Here is a 17048-nt window from a genome sequence, read left to right as displayed (position 1 = left end):
ATTTACACGGTGTCCTAGTTATTTGTGTTAGTGAAATAGCCTTATTTATTATTAAATAATAGGATATGGGGGTGGGGGGGGGCAGAGCACTAGGTAAAATGCTGCGTAGGGCACCAAATTCCTCAGGGCTAGCAGTGTCGCTGGAGTTGCTAAAAAGTGAAACTACTCACATAAAAATACTTCTAACATTTTACTCAATTATAAAAGCACAATTCCGCATTTTTATTATGTATACAGGCACAGGTGTTCAACACCGGTACACAACTAGCTAAGCCTAAATCAGGCATAACGTCAGCCCCAAGCCTTAAACCTCACGTCTAAATGCTTAGTTAGTCCTAATCCTTACGCTAAACCTGAATGTTTTTCTAATTGTACCTTAAGTCTCTCACTGCCTTCTTCAAAAGGCTCTGTGGGGCAGACAGAGTACAAGTCTGACAACAGCTATGCCCTCCAATCACACATATTATATTCAGTTTTTCTTTCCTGTGCTGCTGAGCTTGAACTAAAATAAATACATGGGAGATAGAATACTGATGTGTAGTGGCACTGTAAGATGAGTTATTTTTGTGTTCTTTTTTTATATCTATGTTTTTAAAAGCATGGTATACACACTTCTTTCTTCACTTACTGGCCTACCTAAGTGCATTTACTTATTACGTAAGTACTGTACTTGAGTACAATTTTGATGCACTTTTACTTTAGTTGAGTATGTCCATTTTTCAATACTTTCTACTTTTACTTTTTTTTTTTTCAAAATATTTTGACAAATTTGAAAACTTTTGAAAAAAAGTGTCAAATAAATGGGACATTCTGTATAATGTGTACTTTTACTTCTGGTACTTTGATACAGTTCTACATTACTACATTTCTACTTTTACTTAAAGGGATATTTCACTTTTAAAAAGAACGTTGGGTCTGGGGGGCCTGAGTAGACGATAAAATGACCCAAAGTTTTTTTGAAAGTGAAATATCCCTTTAAGTAAAAAATCTCATTACTTCTTCCACTTCTGCCAAACAGCTTCTGTTCTATGAGGGTTCTTGGCATGGAAAGTTTGTCATCTCCTGATAGTGACAAAAAAATAAAAATCAGTTGGTGCAATCACCACCAATCACCAGAGAACATGCACAATGTCTCAACCAGTACAGTGATGAGGCAGGGATTTGAGCTCAATTTGGCTTGGGAATTGCTGGGATGCGGCCAGCCAGACCTCATAAACTGGGGCAGGCTTTCGCCAGAGGTGACGGCCAATCAGCACAGCCGTGAGCGTGACGTTGTACTAATTTGGGTGTTGACGTCACTAACAAGCTCTTGAGCTCTTCATATAAGACGCCGACGGAGCATGTTTTGTCCATGCATGCACACAAGATGTTTAGCCCGCATCCCCAACTCATCGGTTCCCATCAAAGGAAGCAGCGCATAAACAAAAAGATATGGGATGCCCGTTGTGTCAAGTTTACACAGATCTATGGGCAGGGCCTCAGCAGCACCCTCGGCAGCAGCTATGCACCGATATCAACAAGAGCGAAACCACAGTGGGCTTCTAAAGCTATCAACCCCTTGTTGTATAGCAATGAGGTTCTGGCGGAGAGGAATGCCAAGCTCACCCAGCAGATAAACAGGATGAGGGTCGGTGACTCGGATTACAAGGGAGGAATTGAGATGAATGACTTGTCTTTTTATGAACCAGATCACAAGTTAGGAGAGATGATCCCGGACTGGAGGAAATACGAACCAGAAGATTACAAGGGTGTGGCAGTAGACACACAGATGGGTATGATGACAGCAATACCCCAGGACACATTTATCGGAGGAGGAGGAGGAGGAGGAGGAGGAGGAGGAGGAGGAGGAGGAGGAGGAGCAGAGACGAGCCAGTTCAAATCCTTTTTCTCTAGGTCGTCCTCGGACGGGCCGTCCAGCAGCACCTCTGGACTGGATGAGGAGAGCCAGCTGATTGCAGAAAATCAGGCTTTGGCACAGGAGCTCACCTCAGCTTACAGGGGATCAGCACAACATATTAACGAGGTCATCTCAGAGAATACCAAATTGGAAGAGGAGAAACAGGAGCTGATTCTATACATGAAGGATATGATGAACAACGCAATGGCCATGTTCCAGGAAGTGAAAGAGTCCTTCCCGAACGAAAAGGTCTTGACAAAATTGGAAGCTGCGACAAAGGAGCCGACCACCAAGGAAGTGAAAGAGAACCTCGTAGGTGTCTTTGAGAAAATCTTCAACTCGATGACAGACGATCAAAAGCGAACCAGGGAAGATTTCGAAGAGCACTTCAAGGAGGTGATGTCAGAAATCCAGTATTTCAGAGATGAGATAGCTGCGAGAGACAAGGAACAGGACGAGGAGAGAAAGGACCTGGTTAAAGAAAACAAGACTTTGGCAGAAAGGTTTAACAAAGCAGTGCAGAAGGCCAAAGACACAGAGGAGAAACTGGACACTTTAAGGACTGAGTTCCAGGAAGTGAAAAAATCCCTCCTCTCAAGCCAACAGGCCCTGAAGGAGACTAGAGAAGAGAATGCCAAGATCCTGTCAAACCTGGACATTACCACGAATAAATTGAAGTCCAAAGAATTAAATTGGGAAGAGGAGAAAGAACGAGTACATGAGGGCTACAGGGATGAGTTGTCTGAGAAAGACAAGACCTGGAAGAAGCATGGACAGAAACTGGTTAGGGAAAATAACGCGTTAGCTGAAAGGTGTAACGCTATAACACAAAAGCTAAGCAAAAAAACTAGATCGCTTGAAACCTCAATGAATGACTTAAAGCAACTGAACGAGTCCCTCGAGGCAGAAAAGCTAAAAAAGGAGGAAAGTATAGAAGAGAATAGAAAACTAAAGGAAGAATTTGTTCAAAAGCAGAAGGCAATTGACAAAAAGCACACTATGGAAATGGAAGGAAAAGACACTAGAATCAAAAAACTAGTGGCAGAGGTGAAGGAACAGAATGATGAGCGGGACAAAAAGAAGAAAAAAACGACGAAAAAGTGACTCAGGTCAACTTTTATTTTATTTTTATTTATTTTTTACAATCTCTTTCTGTGGAGGGTAGGCCAACAGTGGGGGGGTTGGCAGTAACTGGTGACACAAAGATGAAGATTACTTTTTTGTAGAAAATTAAGATCTGACTGATGAGCAGGAGGCAGTGCAGTGGCTGCAAACACTGACTGAAAGGATAAGTTTGACTTGATTCTTATGGCACGTATTACTTGCACATATTGATCTTTCTGCTAGGTATACCGTATAATAACTGTATATTCTGTATATACCGGCTGCTAAATTATTCTCCCATCATATTCTTCTGCACATTATTTTTTACAGCCTGGCTCTGTATGAGGCGAACCGTCAAGGAATGGGTCTATCGTGGGTGGGGTATCCGGTTAGTAAGCCATGTTAGGGTAAGACGCATCACAACATGGCAAGACGCATCACCATATAGCTCATCGCCATTTGGTTTAAATGGCTCTAAACGTGGAGGTGAACCAGGAAGACGTCGAGGCACGCTCAAGAAGGAACAATATTAGGCTCATGGGAATATCAGAGGGAAAACAAGGACCTAGAGTCCTAGAGATCTCCAAACTCCTAGCTTAAGAGTTTTCTCTGGAGGAGAAAACCTCTGGTAGACTTTGAACACATGATGAACCTCTATACAAGACTAAACCCTTATACACTATGTTAGACCACCGAAAATAGCTAATCTACAAGCTCACGACGTATTGCAACGCTGCTGTGGTCAGACCGAGAGTAGCTCTCACTAAAGTCAGAGAGAGACACTGCGATGACAACCAGACATCAGATTTGGACGGCATGGTGTACCCAGCCGGATTGATGGTGGATTTCACATGGATATGAACGAATGTCATAAATTGACAAAAAGAAGGCTCAAGGTTACGTCAAACATTTTGCACAATGACGGTAGGATACAACAACAGATGGGACACGATAGACACAAGATGTCACAGTTAATGGACAATGGACTGCCTATGTTGACACACACAGCCTGTGTTGAGTGATGATGGGTGGACACATGCTGGTTCAGTCAGGTGCCATGCAACTGTTTATACTTAACAAATATATGTCAAAACTGATTAGGGTTAAATATTGAATTCGCTTAGACATTTTAAAATCCTCATCCACTTTAATTTAATGAGCCTATAGCCAGATAGCCTATTGTTGGCTTGTTCAAGGCTTCATTGTCCATGACATTACCTGACCTAATCCAAACTTGCATCCAATGAAGGGATCATATTACTGGGGTAATATTTTCTCTATTCCTTTTGTTCCTTGTTCCTGTTTTTAAGTTTTGTTTTTAATCTCAAAAGTAGTAAGTATTATGTTGGCACAGAATAGGCTAACCATTCCAATCACTGCAATTTGCCCAGGCCTTTTCAAGCCTTGAGAATATAATTTGGCAATCTGGGAAGATATATGGCAATATTTTCATTACTCCATTGCCCATGGCAGGATCTGAGTTGTGATATGAAAAATGAAATATTTTTTTATTTGACATTTAATGTTTTTGGTATATTCAAATCTAAGAAAAGGGACTTTTTAAAAGTGAGTTATTACTTTATAGAAGAATAGTAGTTTTAACCAGGTTTAACAGTAACAGCTCAGGGTCGCCACAGCGCATCTTCCTCTGTCACACCAGCCACCTGCAAGTTCTCTCTCACCGACTCCATAAACATCCTCTTTGGCCTTGCTCTTCTTGTCTTGGAGCTTTCTTCCAACGTACCCCTCGTCCCTCCTCCGCACATTTCCAAACGATATCAACCTCGCCTCTCTTGCTTTACTTCTAACCTGGGCTGATCCTCTAATGTAGTAATTTCTGATCATGTCCTCTATTCTGCCACCTCCAGCTCAGCCTCCTGTCTTTTCGTCAGTGCCACCTTTTCCAAGTCCTACAGCAGGGGTGGGCAACTTTAATGATGGAGAGGGCCACTATATTTCCACACTCACTCCAGAGGGCCACATTGCATATACTGTCGGGCCATTCTATGTCACACAAAAGTGGCAAAAATAGCCGATCTACAAGCGATCGGCTATTTTTGCTATTTTTGAATTGGAATCCAGATTTTCTTTGCTATTTTTGAATTGGAATCTAGATTTTCTTTGCTATTTTTGAATTGGAATCCTGAAAAGTAACATTTTTATTTAATATCAAATGCATTTAGTTATACTTATGTTAACTTTATGAACTTAAATACAAATACATTGGACATAAAGAAGCCAATAGCATTTTAATACCAGTCATTAAGCTACTAATATAGACTGAAGTAATTAAAGCGGGTCATGTTTGCAATTGTAACAGCTGAAATCAATAATAAAATCAGTATTCCGATATTAACCTGCGGGCCGCATTAAGTGAGGCCAAGTCCAAGGACCCCCTAGCTGAGAGAGACGAAGCAGGGACCCCCTCTATATTGTGTAAAAGTGTGTTTCAGATAAACTTTTTTTTTTCCCTCTACACCTAAAACTCTGCCAAAAATAGCCGATCTACAAGCTCGCGTTGTGAGCTTGTAGATCTGCTATTTTTTGGCCAAAGTTCTCCTCAGAAAAGGGATGCTAAGGGTTCATGTGGTATATGTGAAAGAGAAAATAATTTCAAAAGATTTGGCGGACCCCCTGTAGTAACTTTGAGGACCCGCTAGGGGTCCCGGACCCCCTGTTGAAGACCCCTGATTTAATTAAAGCGAAAACTTTTAACTCCGATCTTTGCTTCTGGGGAGGGTCCCTGGAACAACATATTTTGAGATGGGGGTCCGTGGCCGAATACGTATCATTTTGGGGGTCCTTGACATGGGCAAGTTGGAGCACCACTGATATAGAACATACTGTTAGGATTTAGAAAACAATTTGGGATATGTATTTGGCCATGGACCCCCATCTCAAAATGTTTTGTTCCAGGGACCCCCAGGAAGCAAAGATTTGAGTTACAAATGTTCGCTTTAGAAATGTATATATTCAAAGGTTTGCACACATTTTCAAGGACCCCCATTTGAAAAGATATGCCAAGGACCCCCATAAGAGAAGATTTTTACAGCTCTATAGCAGTGATTTTCAACCATTTTAATTTCTTGGACCCCCAGTTTGACATGCATTAGGCTACGGACCTAATGGCATTTCTATCTCTTGGACCCCAATTTATATTGTAAAATCAATGTTAATTTAACTCTGAGCCGTTAGGGTCCATTTGGTTCCATTTGTACACTCTCTGAGTTACAGACCCATTTGGTTCCTAACTACCATTTAGCTGGGGACCCCCTGGAACTCCCTCAAGGACCCCTGGGGGTCCCCGGACCCCACTTTGAGAACCAACAATCTATATAGTATCTATCTACTAGTGTCTTGTATTGACATAACATAACATTACAAAGTAAAGATCTGTGGTTAGTCCACCTTCACCCAAAGTTTTAAAAGCAGTGTGACCCAGAATTTTTAATTTATATCCTATACATTAATTTCCCTGGAGGTCCGGGGACCCCAGGGGACCTTGAGGAGAGTTATGGGTTTGTATATCTGAAAACGTAAGAGTTTCATGTAGGATTGTTTGTTTTTCATTATTATTGTATTATGGAACACTTAAGTACATCTGTGCTGCACCTATTCGGTTGGTATCAGCTTGATATGTGTTTGTTTTTTGTTCATGCAGATCATTGGTCTACTACTGTATTGGGATGTGGTTCTCAAACTATTTTAATTTCAAGGACCCCGGTTTATGCGTTAGGCCACTGACCCCCATGATATAATCTATGGGACCTCAATCTACACTATAAAATCCTAACTCTGATACCAAAATGGAACCAAATGGTTCCATTTGGTACGCTCTTGGAAAAGACCCTAATGTTCTTTTATTGTCAATATAAAATAATCTGAACACATGAAAATGTCAATACAAGATAATCTGAACACAGAGCTCTAACTAGCCAGCTGGAATGTGTGTGATTTGAATAATCCGGAAAAGAGAGGGATCATTTTTACAGCAAAATAGAGTTTAAAAGTATAACTTCTGAGATCTGGGTTCCCAGAACACAGGGTTAGTACCACATCCTGAGCAGGGCCCAAAATAGGTTCTAAGAATCTCATCTGAAACCGAGCCGTAGCATATGGAGACAAATCCAGAACCTGTGAAATACGTTACAACCAACCAAGTTGCGCCGATGTAATGCTCATTAAAAGCAGTGTGTGACGCGGGCGCACAAGTATGTATATATCAGGCTTTTTTCTAGCCCTTGATCAAAGTTTACAATCTCAAAAGAACCACATTTAACAAAAAAACACCCATGTCCTTAGATCTCAGTGAGTAAGGAAAAACAGGGTCTAATAACAGTGTGAATTCTGTGTGGATCTCAGTCACCTATGATGTCAGTCATCTCAATACTCAATTCTAAAAAATATTCTGAGAAATATTCAGGGATCTACTTCCATTGTCTACTGTCGGTGTACACTATAAAGGGCTAATGCATGACTACATTTCACACAAAATAACAAAAAACAAAACAAGTCAAGGTGTCCTTAAACCGTAACAGACTTGTAGGTTTCACCTAGTCTTGTTCTTTTTAAGTCAAGTTTAGCAAAACACTGTTTGAGAACCTTTGGCCCCGTTGTAACCATATCAACCCGGTGGAGCTCTCTGATGAACTTTATCTCCAGCTCACCTAAGTTCCAGAGGAGAGTGCTTTTCGTCTCCCGGACCACATGATCTGCTTGTTCCTTCTGTTCCACAAGATCTTTAATCGCCAGCCGTGCCAAGTGGAGCTTTCTAAGATAATCTTGCTTTTCCTTAACCAAAGACTGCTTTCTCCCCTGTATTTCCCTTTTTTCCTTGTCCCTGCTCGCTTGCGTCTGATGCAGCTGATTTAACAATTTCTCTTTGCTCTTTCTCTCTTTCCTTTCCCATTGAATATTTTTGGTTCTCAGATCAATTCTGGTGTCCTTCAGGAGTGAGGTGAGGGTGTTATTAGAGTTATCGATCTTGTTTGCGGCCACTTTAAGCTGTTCCTCCAGAGATTTAATCTTCTGCTGTGCATTGTGGAACTTTCCAGTTAACAACTGCCTTTGCTTAATCAGATCCTCTTTCTCTTTCCGCCACGTGTCGGAATGGTCTGCGGCTCTCTCAAAATGAGTCACTGTAGGTGGCTTGTGACGGGTTTTATTCCATCTCTGGTGCTTCCAAAATTCAGTGCGCGTGTCAAGATAGGATTTGCTTTTCACAACGTCCTCCTTTAATTTCTTACCACCACCCGTCTTATCATTTACTATGGTTTGATCCCTAAGCAACTTCTCAAGATATTCTTTGTCACTCTTCAAGTGATGAATAACGCCGGAAGGTTTCGCCTGCACAACCTTTTCCAAAGGTTCCTCTGCTTTCTGGATGCCGAGTTTGAAATCGGCCACATTTGGACGCAGCTTCCGTCCCCTATGGTAACACGCCAGTGCAGACTCAAAATCCCCCATGGTGTACAGTGCCTCTGCCTTATAGTGCAATCCCTTGTAAAATGTCTTGTCTTCTTTAAGAGATGCCTCAGCGTCTCTTAAAGCATTTTCGGGATCCCCCATCTTCAGGAAACATTTAGATCGTGCAGCGAGGCAGTACTTGTCATCCACCTTGAGAATTAATCCCATGGAATAGCTTTCTATAGCTTTGATATAGTGCCCCTTTTGGTACAACTGATCTCCCATGGCCAAATAACTTTGAAATGTTGGGAAGAAGGGAATGACCGTTGGCGCTGGGGCTCCTTCTGTGTCAATCATGGTGGCAGCCATGTCCCCCTTTGATGCCAGACAATTGTGATCAGTTTAGAGAAATTACTTGTGTCGTTCTGACTTCTGCTTTTATATCCGTCATGCTGACGTCAGATTTACCCATGACGTTATCCATTGGTTTGTGGAGTCCTGTTTTGAAGTCTTGATTCGGCAAATTGGCATAGCCATGTTGGATATACATGTAGGATGCTGCCATCATGCCAGAGGTGACCATATAGGCCTATTTGTTGTTGTTGGGCGAGAGAGTGGAGCTGGAGAGACACATTGCTCCGCCTCTATCCTGATTGCTGTGGTTGTCGAAAGTTCCTTAATTCATCTTTCCCACTTCGCATGCTATCAAGCTGAAACATACACTGGCAGTATTGTTTTTGTTTGGGGCAGCGGTTTGGACTGCAATGGTGCCTGTGCAAATCGGCGTCGTTAGAGGCAATGATTTGTGTTGTGTGTGACATCAGGCAAATAAAAGTAAGTATTAAAGGGATGTAGGATCTGATAACATCAGTGTTCATGTGTGATTTTGTTCTATCAACTATTAAGTGAAATGGGGAAGGGGAAGAAAGGAAGTAGGTGGATGAAACTGGAAGAGTGGGAAAGGAGAGATGTAGATATGTGGGAAAGGAGAGATGTAGATGTAAAGGAAGGAAAAGATAAGAAAAAGGAGAGAAGGGAGAAAGAGTATGGAGACAGAAGGGAGATAGAGAGGAGAGAAGTTCGGGAAGACATCATCATACCCACATTTACAGGACCTGGGAAGAAACTTTCCGATGGCAGCGCAGAACCCCAGGTGGGGAGCAGTGAATGTCCAGATCCTCGCTATGCAACCACTGATGACGTGGCACAGAGGGTGGCAGGAGCAGCAGCCCTGGCCAGGATCGAACAACAACGTCTAAAGGTCCACACTTCTCAGGACGGCCTCAGGAAACACTTGCAAAGAGAGCTAGAGGCAGAGGCTGCTGCAGCGGCTGCCGAAAAGGCTTCAGCTGCAGGGAGATCCCAAGTACCAGTGAAGGACTTTGCTCATCTCTCTCTGTATTCTACCTGTCCACTGACCTTTACCTGTCCACTTACTGGAGCAACTTTTACTAAAAGTGACAGAGAAATACGCCTCAAAGAGGCCATTTCGAAGAGATGCAAGCAGGATGCGGTGGAGGCTTCTATTATGATGATACACACCTTCAACAAAGACAGAGCCAAAACGAAGGCTGCTGTGGACTTCATAAACAAGTACGTTGAAAATGTGTCCAAGAACCCTACAGAAGAGAAGTACAGGAAAATTAAAATCAGGAACAAGGTGTTCCAGGAGAAGGTGCACTGTGTTGAGGGGAGTAGAGAGTTTTTGCAGGCTTTGGGCTTTCAGAGCTCTATGATCCCTGTGGAGGGACAAGAGGAGGACGAGGAGTTCCTGGTGTTACCAGAGCAGACTCCAGCTGCCCTGGAGCTCATGTTGGAGAGGATGGATCGCCTCCAGAGAGGGGAGCCGGTCAGAGCCCAGCTGGACAGGCGGCCTCAGGCCTTCAGACCCTCCCCTAACGCTGCACGCTTCGAGCTGCCTCCGGAGTTCTACAACCTGACCGCGGAGGAACTCAGGAGGGAGCAGCAGCAGAGGAGTGAGCTGGTGGATAAGGTCACCATGATGCGTACCAAGGCGATGAGAGAGAAGCAGGAGCAGAGAGAGAGAAGTAAACACAATTACACCGTGCTGAGAATCAGACTACCTGATGGAAATCTGCTGCAAGGAACTTTTTACGCCTGGGACCGGATGCCGGCGCTGTTTGGCTTTGTACGGGAGTCCCTGGTGGACGGCTGGCAGCCCTTTGAGCTCATTGCTCCCGGAGCTCACAAGCTACAAGAGTCTGAAGAAGTAGCCCTTGCTGAATGTAACTTGGTCCCTGCAGCTCTGCTGACGTTTTCTTGGGATCCAGCCGTGCGGCCCGACACTGCAGCTGCCTCCGGCGTGGAGAGCCCTGATCTTCTCAAACCAGACCTACTGAAGAGCATCCGGACCCTTAGCTGAGCAGAACTCCCCTTTTATCCCGTAACTCTCCCAGAGTCTCTGGGAGAGTTATTGCTGCTGCTGTTTATCTTAGGCTGGGACGGTCAGAGACAGAGCCAGCACTTGCTGTTCGGACGGACCAACGGTTTCAGAGAACCAAGAAATCACGGATATCTGTATCTGACGGCCCACAGGTTTGAGAAAGAAGAAGAAATACGAGGAGATTGTTATGCATTGGCTTCCCTGATTGGCAAACCCAAACCGTCGTCTTCACAGATTGGCGGAGTGTCACGTCACGTTTGAGCCGTTAAGCTAGTATAGGTCCCTGATTGGTTCTCCCAACCCGTCAACCTAACTGATTGGCCGAGTTTCGTATAACATGTGCCGCAAGAGTGAGGGGCAAGATGTCCAAGACGGCAGGGAGACCAGCCATTCTGTACGGCTTGGAAACGGTGGCACTGACAGAAAGACAGGTGGCAGAATTGAGGATGCTACGATTCTCATTAGGAGTGACAAGGTGATGATTACGTTCAACCCAGGTTAGAAGGTTTGGGGATAAAACAAGAGAGATGAGGTTGAGATGATCTGGACATGTGAAAAGGATGGATGAGGGGTACATTGGGAGAAGGACGCTGACGATGGAACTGCCAGTTAAGAAAAGAGGAAGGCCAAAAGGAGGTTTATGGATGCGGCGAGAGACGACATGCAGGTGGCAGGAGCCACAGGAAAGACACAGAAAACAGAAGAATATGGATACATGATCCGTTGTGGGGAGTCATTGGGGATTAGCCGAAAGAAGAAGCAGTACTAGAAGAATTGCTCCTCGGAGCACAGGTCTCCGCCAGGTCAGGTAGGTTATTGTGGCCTCCTGGTGGCGCTATACTAGGCCAATGTGAAAAGGGTTCCATTTCTTCTTAGGCCTTTCACGGCAATCAGACACTGCATTAATGATTTGAGGCATTTTGTTCCAAAAATGTGTTTTGCTAAATTAGACCTGCTGGTGGCGCTATAACAGGCCAATGTGAAAAGGGTGGCATTTCTTCCTCGGCCTAGTGGGAATGTGCGTGCAAAATGTCACTGAAATTGCATGCTGTGTTACCAAGGCGACGATGACGATGGGATAATCGTCCGATTAAGGACGCGACGCCAGTTTTACGTCGCCCTAAGATCATACAACACCATATCCTATCCATAAGTACAGCGGCCGGTGGGGCGGTTAGCTGACCTGCTGTAAACGACTTTGATGAATACTAGGGGACTTGAGCTATACCTAGAAGACCGAGCTCTCATAATATCTCATAGTTGGCTGAGTCGCCCGTCTCAGCCCCAAACAGCCATAGTACTTGCGATAGTCACAGAAGCCAGCAGCACCTACAGAATAATACAGTCCTTTAATAAACAAGACCAGGACACTTGGTTCTGCCAGACCCAGAACAAGACCTATGCCCATGTATGGACGAAAGGGGGACGAAATTCTGTCTTTTATGCCCATGTATGGACGAAATGGACCGAGGTCCCTTTTATGCCCATGTATGGACGAAAGAGGGACAAAGCCTCATGTAGGCCGACCCTCTGGGTCTGGCAAAAAGATTTGCACAAATTTTCTTGATTTTTTCAAAAATAACGGATCTACAAGCTCGTAGCGCAGCACTCGGTGCCGTGCTATGAGCTTGTAGATCTGCTATTTCAATAGCCAAAGTGTAAAAGAATGTTTTTTTAGCTCAAATCAAAAAATGACACAGACGCGTTCCAGGTCTTAATGGGTTAAACCCTCTATTCTTAGTCAAACGGGAAAAGAGAAAGAGATGAAGCAGGGACCACCTCTATATTGTATAATATTTAAAGTAAATGTACTTTACACCACTGGCCGTGCCCAAATATGGATATCTATGGCATAATATGGCATGTTTAATGTCAGAGTACTGTAGCACCATAATATGGAATTATAGTTGTTCTACATCATGGACATCATGAATGAAATCATAAAAAATCACACCCAGTGTGAAGTGGGCGGTGTGGTCATCACAGTTGATGGAAGCACAAAATATACAAGTTTCACTTTAAAAAAAATATATTTTTTTGAAGTGCATAGTTCTATTTATGGGTTCTTAATTTCTCGCTAGCCAATCACAGTACGTCGCAGCCAATCAGCCAATCACAGTACAGCGAAAGACACATTTTCGCGACGGAAGAAAAACTTTCGCTACGGATGAGTTCCAAACCCACTTATAGGGGCGGGTACACCGCCCAAAATAAAGGAACGGCAAACCTCAACATATGGCTATCAGCTGAAGTTTATAGCTCTCAAAGCTGTCTTTGACATCACAGACAGTCTAAATGAATCTCTGAACTGCATTCCTTTACTAAGAAGACATCATCAGCATCTATAAGTGTTCTGCCTTTGGAAGTTATTGCTGCCACACCTTTTGATCCAAACACAGAGGGAGGTGCAGAGAAATCCTTTAATTTTACAATCAACTCCCGACCAAAAGTGTAACGTCCAAACAGACTCGCAGAGCTCAAACTACGATGTATTGATTTCCACGAACATGGGAGCTACAGGAGAGGTGGATTTCCGCATCCCTAGTCGGGTTCGCACCGAGAACCTCCTGCGCTGGGATCTGAGCCCTAAGCAGATCCAGCATATGTCTGACAAGCTCATTACCAAGACCAAGAAGGTGTATGATGCCGTGGGTTCCCTAGACCTGGACAGTGTCACCTTAAACAATACCCTGAAGGCCCTGAATGACCTGGAAGCTGAGTACACTGTCCAGAGGAACATGCTGATCTTCACCAGGCATGTGTCTCCCAGTGAGAAGGTGAGGGCCGCCAGCACATATGCATGTGAGAAGCTGAGCATGTTCGACGAGATCATGAGAATGAGGAATGACGTCTACCAGAGGATTCTTGCTCTGGGATTGAAGGTGGATAAAGACCTTACTGCGGAGGATAAGAGATACATGGAGAGACTGCGCCCGAAAAAGAAAAATAACAAAAAAGAGAATGTAGTGCATCTCCACAAAGAGAAACAAGACAAGATCAAATGCACTAGTTTGACCTTCAGCAGGGATGAACTAGGAGGTCTTCCTGAGAACTTCCTGAGCTCCCTGGAGACCGATGGAGACAAGCTGAAGATCACGCTGTCGTACAACAACTATTTCACCACCATGAAGAAATGCTTTGTCCCTGAAACACGCAAGAAAGTTGGGAAAGCATTTTACTTGTTCTGTGAAGAGAACTACGCAGACTTTGTCCTGGAGCCAAGCATGGCAAAGTCTGCCAAGAAGGTCTCCATCTTCCTGGAGGAGCTGGCCCATAAGCTGAAGCCACTGGGAGACATAGAGAGAACAAACCTCCTCAAACTAAAGGAGAAGGAGTGTCGGAAGAGGCGTCTAAAATTCTATGGGAGGCTGAATGAACGGGATGTGTCATACTACATGGACCAGGTGAAGAACCAGTATGGAGTGGATCACAACCAGTTGAAGAAGTATTTTCCCTTGGAGGTTGTGACCCAGGGTCTGCTGGACATCTGCCAGGACCTGCTGGGTCTGTCGTTCAGCCTGGTGCACAGCGCCCCCGTGTGGCATCCCGATGTCACTCTGTACTGCGTCACCGACCGCTCCTCTGGACAGACAGTCGGACAGTTCTACCTTGACCTGTTCCCCAGAGAGGGAAAGGACCTCGGAGCAGGTCGGGCATATTGCTCCCTGCTGCAGCCGGGGTGTCTGCTCTCTGATGGGAGCAGACAGATGGCTGTCGCTGCCATAGTGACCGAGTTCAGCAAACCCACAGCCGACGCCCCCTCCCTGCTGAAGCACGGCGATGTGGTGACGTACTTCCATGAGTTTGGTCACGCCATGCACTGCCTCTGTGCTCAGGTTGACTACGCTGCGTTCAGTGCATTCGACACGGAGACAGACTTTGAAGAGGTTCCCTCCCAGATGCTGGAGAACTGGGCTTGGGAGAAGGAACCACTACAGAGAATGTCTAAACACTACAAGACAGGAGCTCCGATTCCTGACGACCTGCTGGACAAACTCATCAAGTCTCGTCTCGCCAACATCGGTATGGTCTACCTGAAGGAGATAGTCAAGGCTAAATTGGACCTGGCTCTTCACACCCAGACTGGTTTGGACCCGGCTAATGAATGCATGAGACTCAGCATGGACTTCCTGGGAGTCCCTGCTTTACAAGGGCGCATCCTATCAGCTGTCCGTCACCAAGCGGAAAGCGGCAGCGGTGCCAGGTTGTATCGCTACCTGTGGGGTGAGGTGTTGTCCATGGACATGTTCTACAGCCGTTTCAAAGAGGAAGGAATCATGAACCCCAAGGTGGGTTTGGACTACAGGAACTGCATCCTGAAGCCCGGTAGTTCTAAGAATGCCGAAGAGATGCTGAAGAACTTCTTGGGTCGTGAACCCAATCAGGAAGCGTTCCTCACGTTCCTCCTGAGAAAAGCAATACAAACACATGGTTACAGCAGTTTGAGGATAACAAGAAAGTCCTGAGACTTATTTCCATTGAGGTCCTCTCACAGTTAACAGTTAATAAGTTAACAATACATTAAAATACAAAACACATAACAGTAACATACACAGTACATTACATATAAACAAGCGCTCCCTTATCTTTCACAGACTAGAACCCTCTTTAGGGGAACTAATAGACAAGCCTTTATCTGTGGTTTAAAATACCTCAGATTGGTTGTCAGATTGACACTGGTTTCGAGGCTGTTCCACTGTGTGGCTCCTATGTAAGTAAATGATCCTTTGCACACTTTACTGTTAAAAGCGGGACAGCTCACATTTGCTACACTGGCTCTAGTGAAACTAGAATAAGTGCTCCTTGGAGCACTGCCAGACCCCTAGTGGTTGCGATCTGAATGGCCGGACTTCGCATGACGTGTGTGCACAGGAAAAGAGGGACCGACCGACCTACAAAGCCTCCTGTAGGCCGAACCCCTGGATGATTTGAGGCATTTTGTTCAAAACGAACCAATCTAGAAAACTTTGGAAGCCAATCTTGGGCAATCAAGATGGAATATGGGAAATCGGACAGATCCGTGTTGATCACATGATTATAGAGATACTGCGTGACAATTTGTGTGATGTTTGGACAAAATCTGTGGGAGTAGTATCAAAAAATGTGCTTTGCACAAATCGACCTCCTAGTGGCGCTATAACAGTCCAATCTAAAAAATTCGGATAGAGGTTCTGAATTGGCATCCAGGGAGTGTGTGTGCACAGTTTCGCAGTGACCGGGCCAACGGTGCCGGAGATTATCTGCTCACAGATAGAAGGACACACACGGACACACGGACATGGTGCAAAACATACTCACACGACTTGCATGGCCCCAAATAGGCCGGCGCCGTCCTAGGCAAGGCAAGGCAATTTTATATGTATAGCACATTTCAACAACAAACAAGGCAATTCAATGTGCTTTACACAGAACATCAAGCAAAGGCAACACAATTATAACATTATTAAATGACATTAGGATGCATAAAACAAAAGAAGTAAACAAAAATATACCTACATTTCTTTGAGCAGTACAGTTACAGTGCAGAAGAGAAAAGGAAAGAGAGAAGAAAAGAAAAATAACGCATTCAAAGGCAGCGGCAAACAGAAAGGTCTTTAGTTGTGTTTATGTTGGTTTTCATTTGAACTGTTGCAGTTTCACTCGTCGATGGACAGGAATGTCAAAACAAAACCCATTCCTAGGGAAGTTCATTATGTTAGAATTGCTGTCTCTGTGTAATCACGAAACATTCCCCTTTATTAACTGGGATGATGATTGGTTGCGCAGGGGGTATCATGTGATGTTCTAAGGGACCTATATTTCTATGTAAAGAAGTATGAGACTCAAACAGGCAGAGGTGTTTTTCCAACATTACAACCAGTTTACCAGTCCAGTACTGTAAGTTCCTGCAGTCTGGTCCAAGGGAGGAAACCAATAGAGCTGAGATGCTGGAACAGAGTGAAGTACACATGTCTTAATGCTTAAACTTGTATTTCTCAGCCCACAACACTGCTGTACAGTATGGGCTGCGTATATTTCACTCTAGTTTAATATCAGGAATTGAATATCTGACCTGTTTACTGTTTACCTTGTTCTTTCATTCTATCACTATTCTTTCCCTTCCCTGAAAACTACAAAATTATGGTAGCTTGAAAAGAAAAGAAACCTGTGATGTACGTGACAATAAAGCTGAAGTTGAAGTTGTTCTGATATATCACACAACTCAGAGGTGAATCATGCTTGCACACAATAGTATAC

At 44.2% G+C, this 17048-nt stretch overlaps 2 protein-coding genes across 2 annotated transcripts; both read left to right on the top strand.

Annotated features, from left to right (window-relative positions):
* Positions 1–9317: 9317 nt before the first annotated feature.
* LOC311060223 (UBX domain-containing protein 6-like) lies at positions 9318–10790 on the top strand (the record flags this gene model as incomplete). Its single annotated transcript, XM_084078355.1, has 1 exon — positions 9318–10790. One exon carries the CDS (start codon positions 9318–9320, stop codon positions 10788–10790), a length of 1473 nt encoding a protein of 490 aa, XP_083934481.1.
* A 2528-nt stretch (positions 10791–13318) lies between these two features.
* LOC311060222 (thimet oligopeptidase-like) lies at positions 13319–15277 on the top strand (the record flags this gene model as incomplete). Its single annotated transcript, XM_084078354.1, has 1 exon — positions 13319–15277. One exon carries the CDS (start codon positions 13319–13321, stop codon positions 15275–15277), a length of 1959 nt encoding a protein of 652 aa, XP_083934480.1.
* Between the last annotated feature and the right edge of the window lie 1771 nt (positions 15278–17048).

Source organism: Gymnoscopelus microlampas (assembly GCF_963454915.1).
Source record: "Gymnoscopelus microlampas genome assembly, chromosome: 14".
NCBI classification, from domain to species: domain Eukaryota; kingdom Metazoa; phylum Chordata; class Actinopteri; order Myctophiformes; family Myctophidae; genus Gymnoscopelus; species Gymnoscopelus microlampas.
This window is presented reverse-complemented; position numbering and strand designations above follow the sequence as displayed.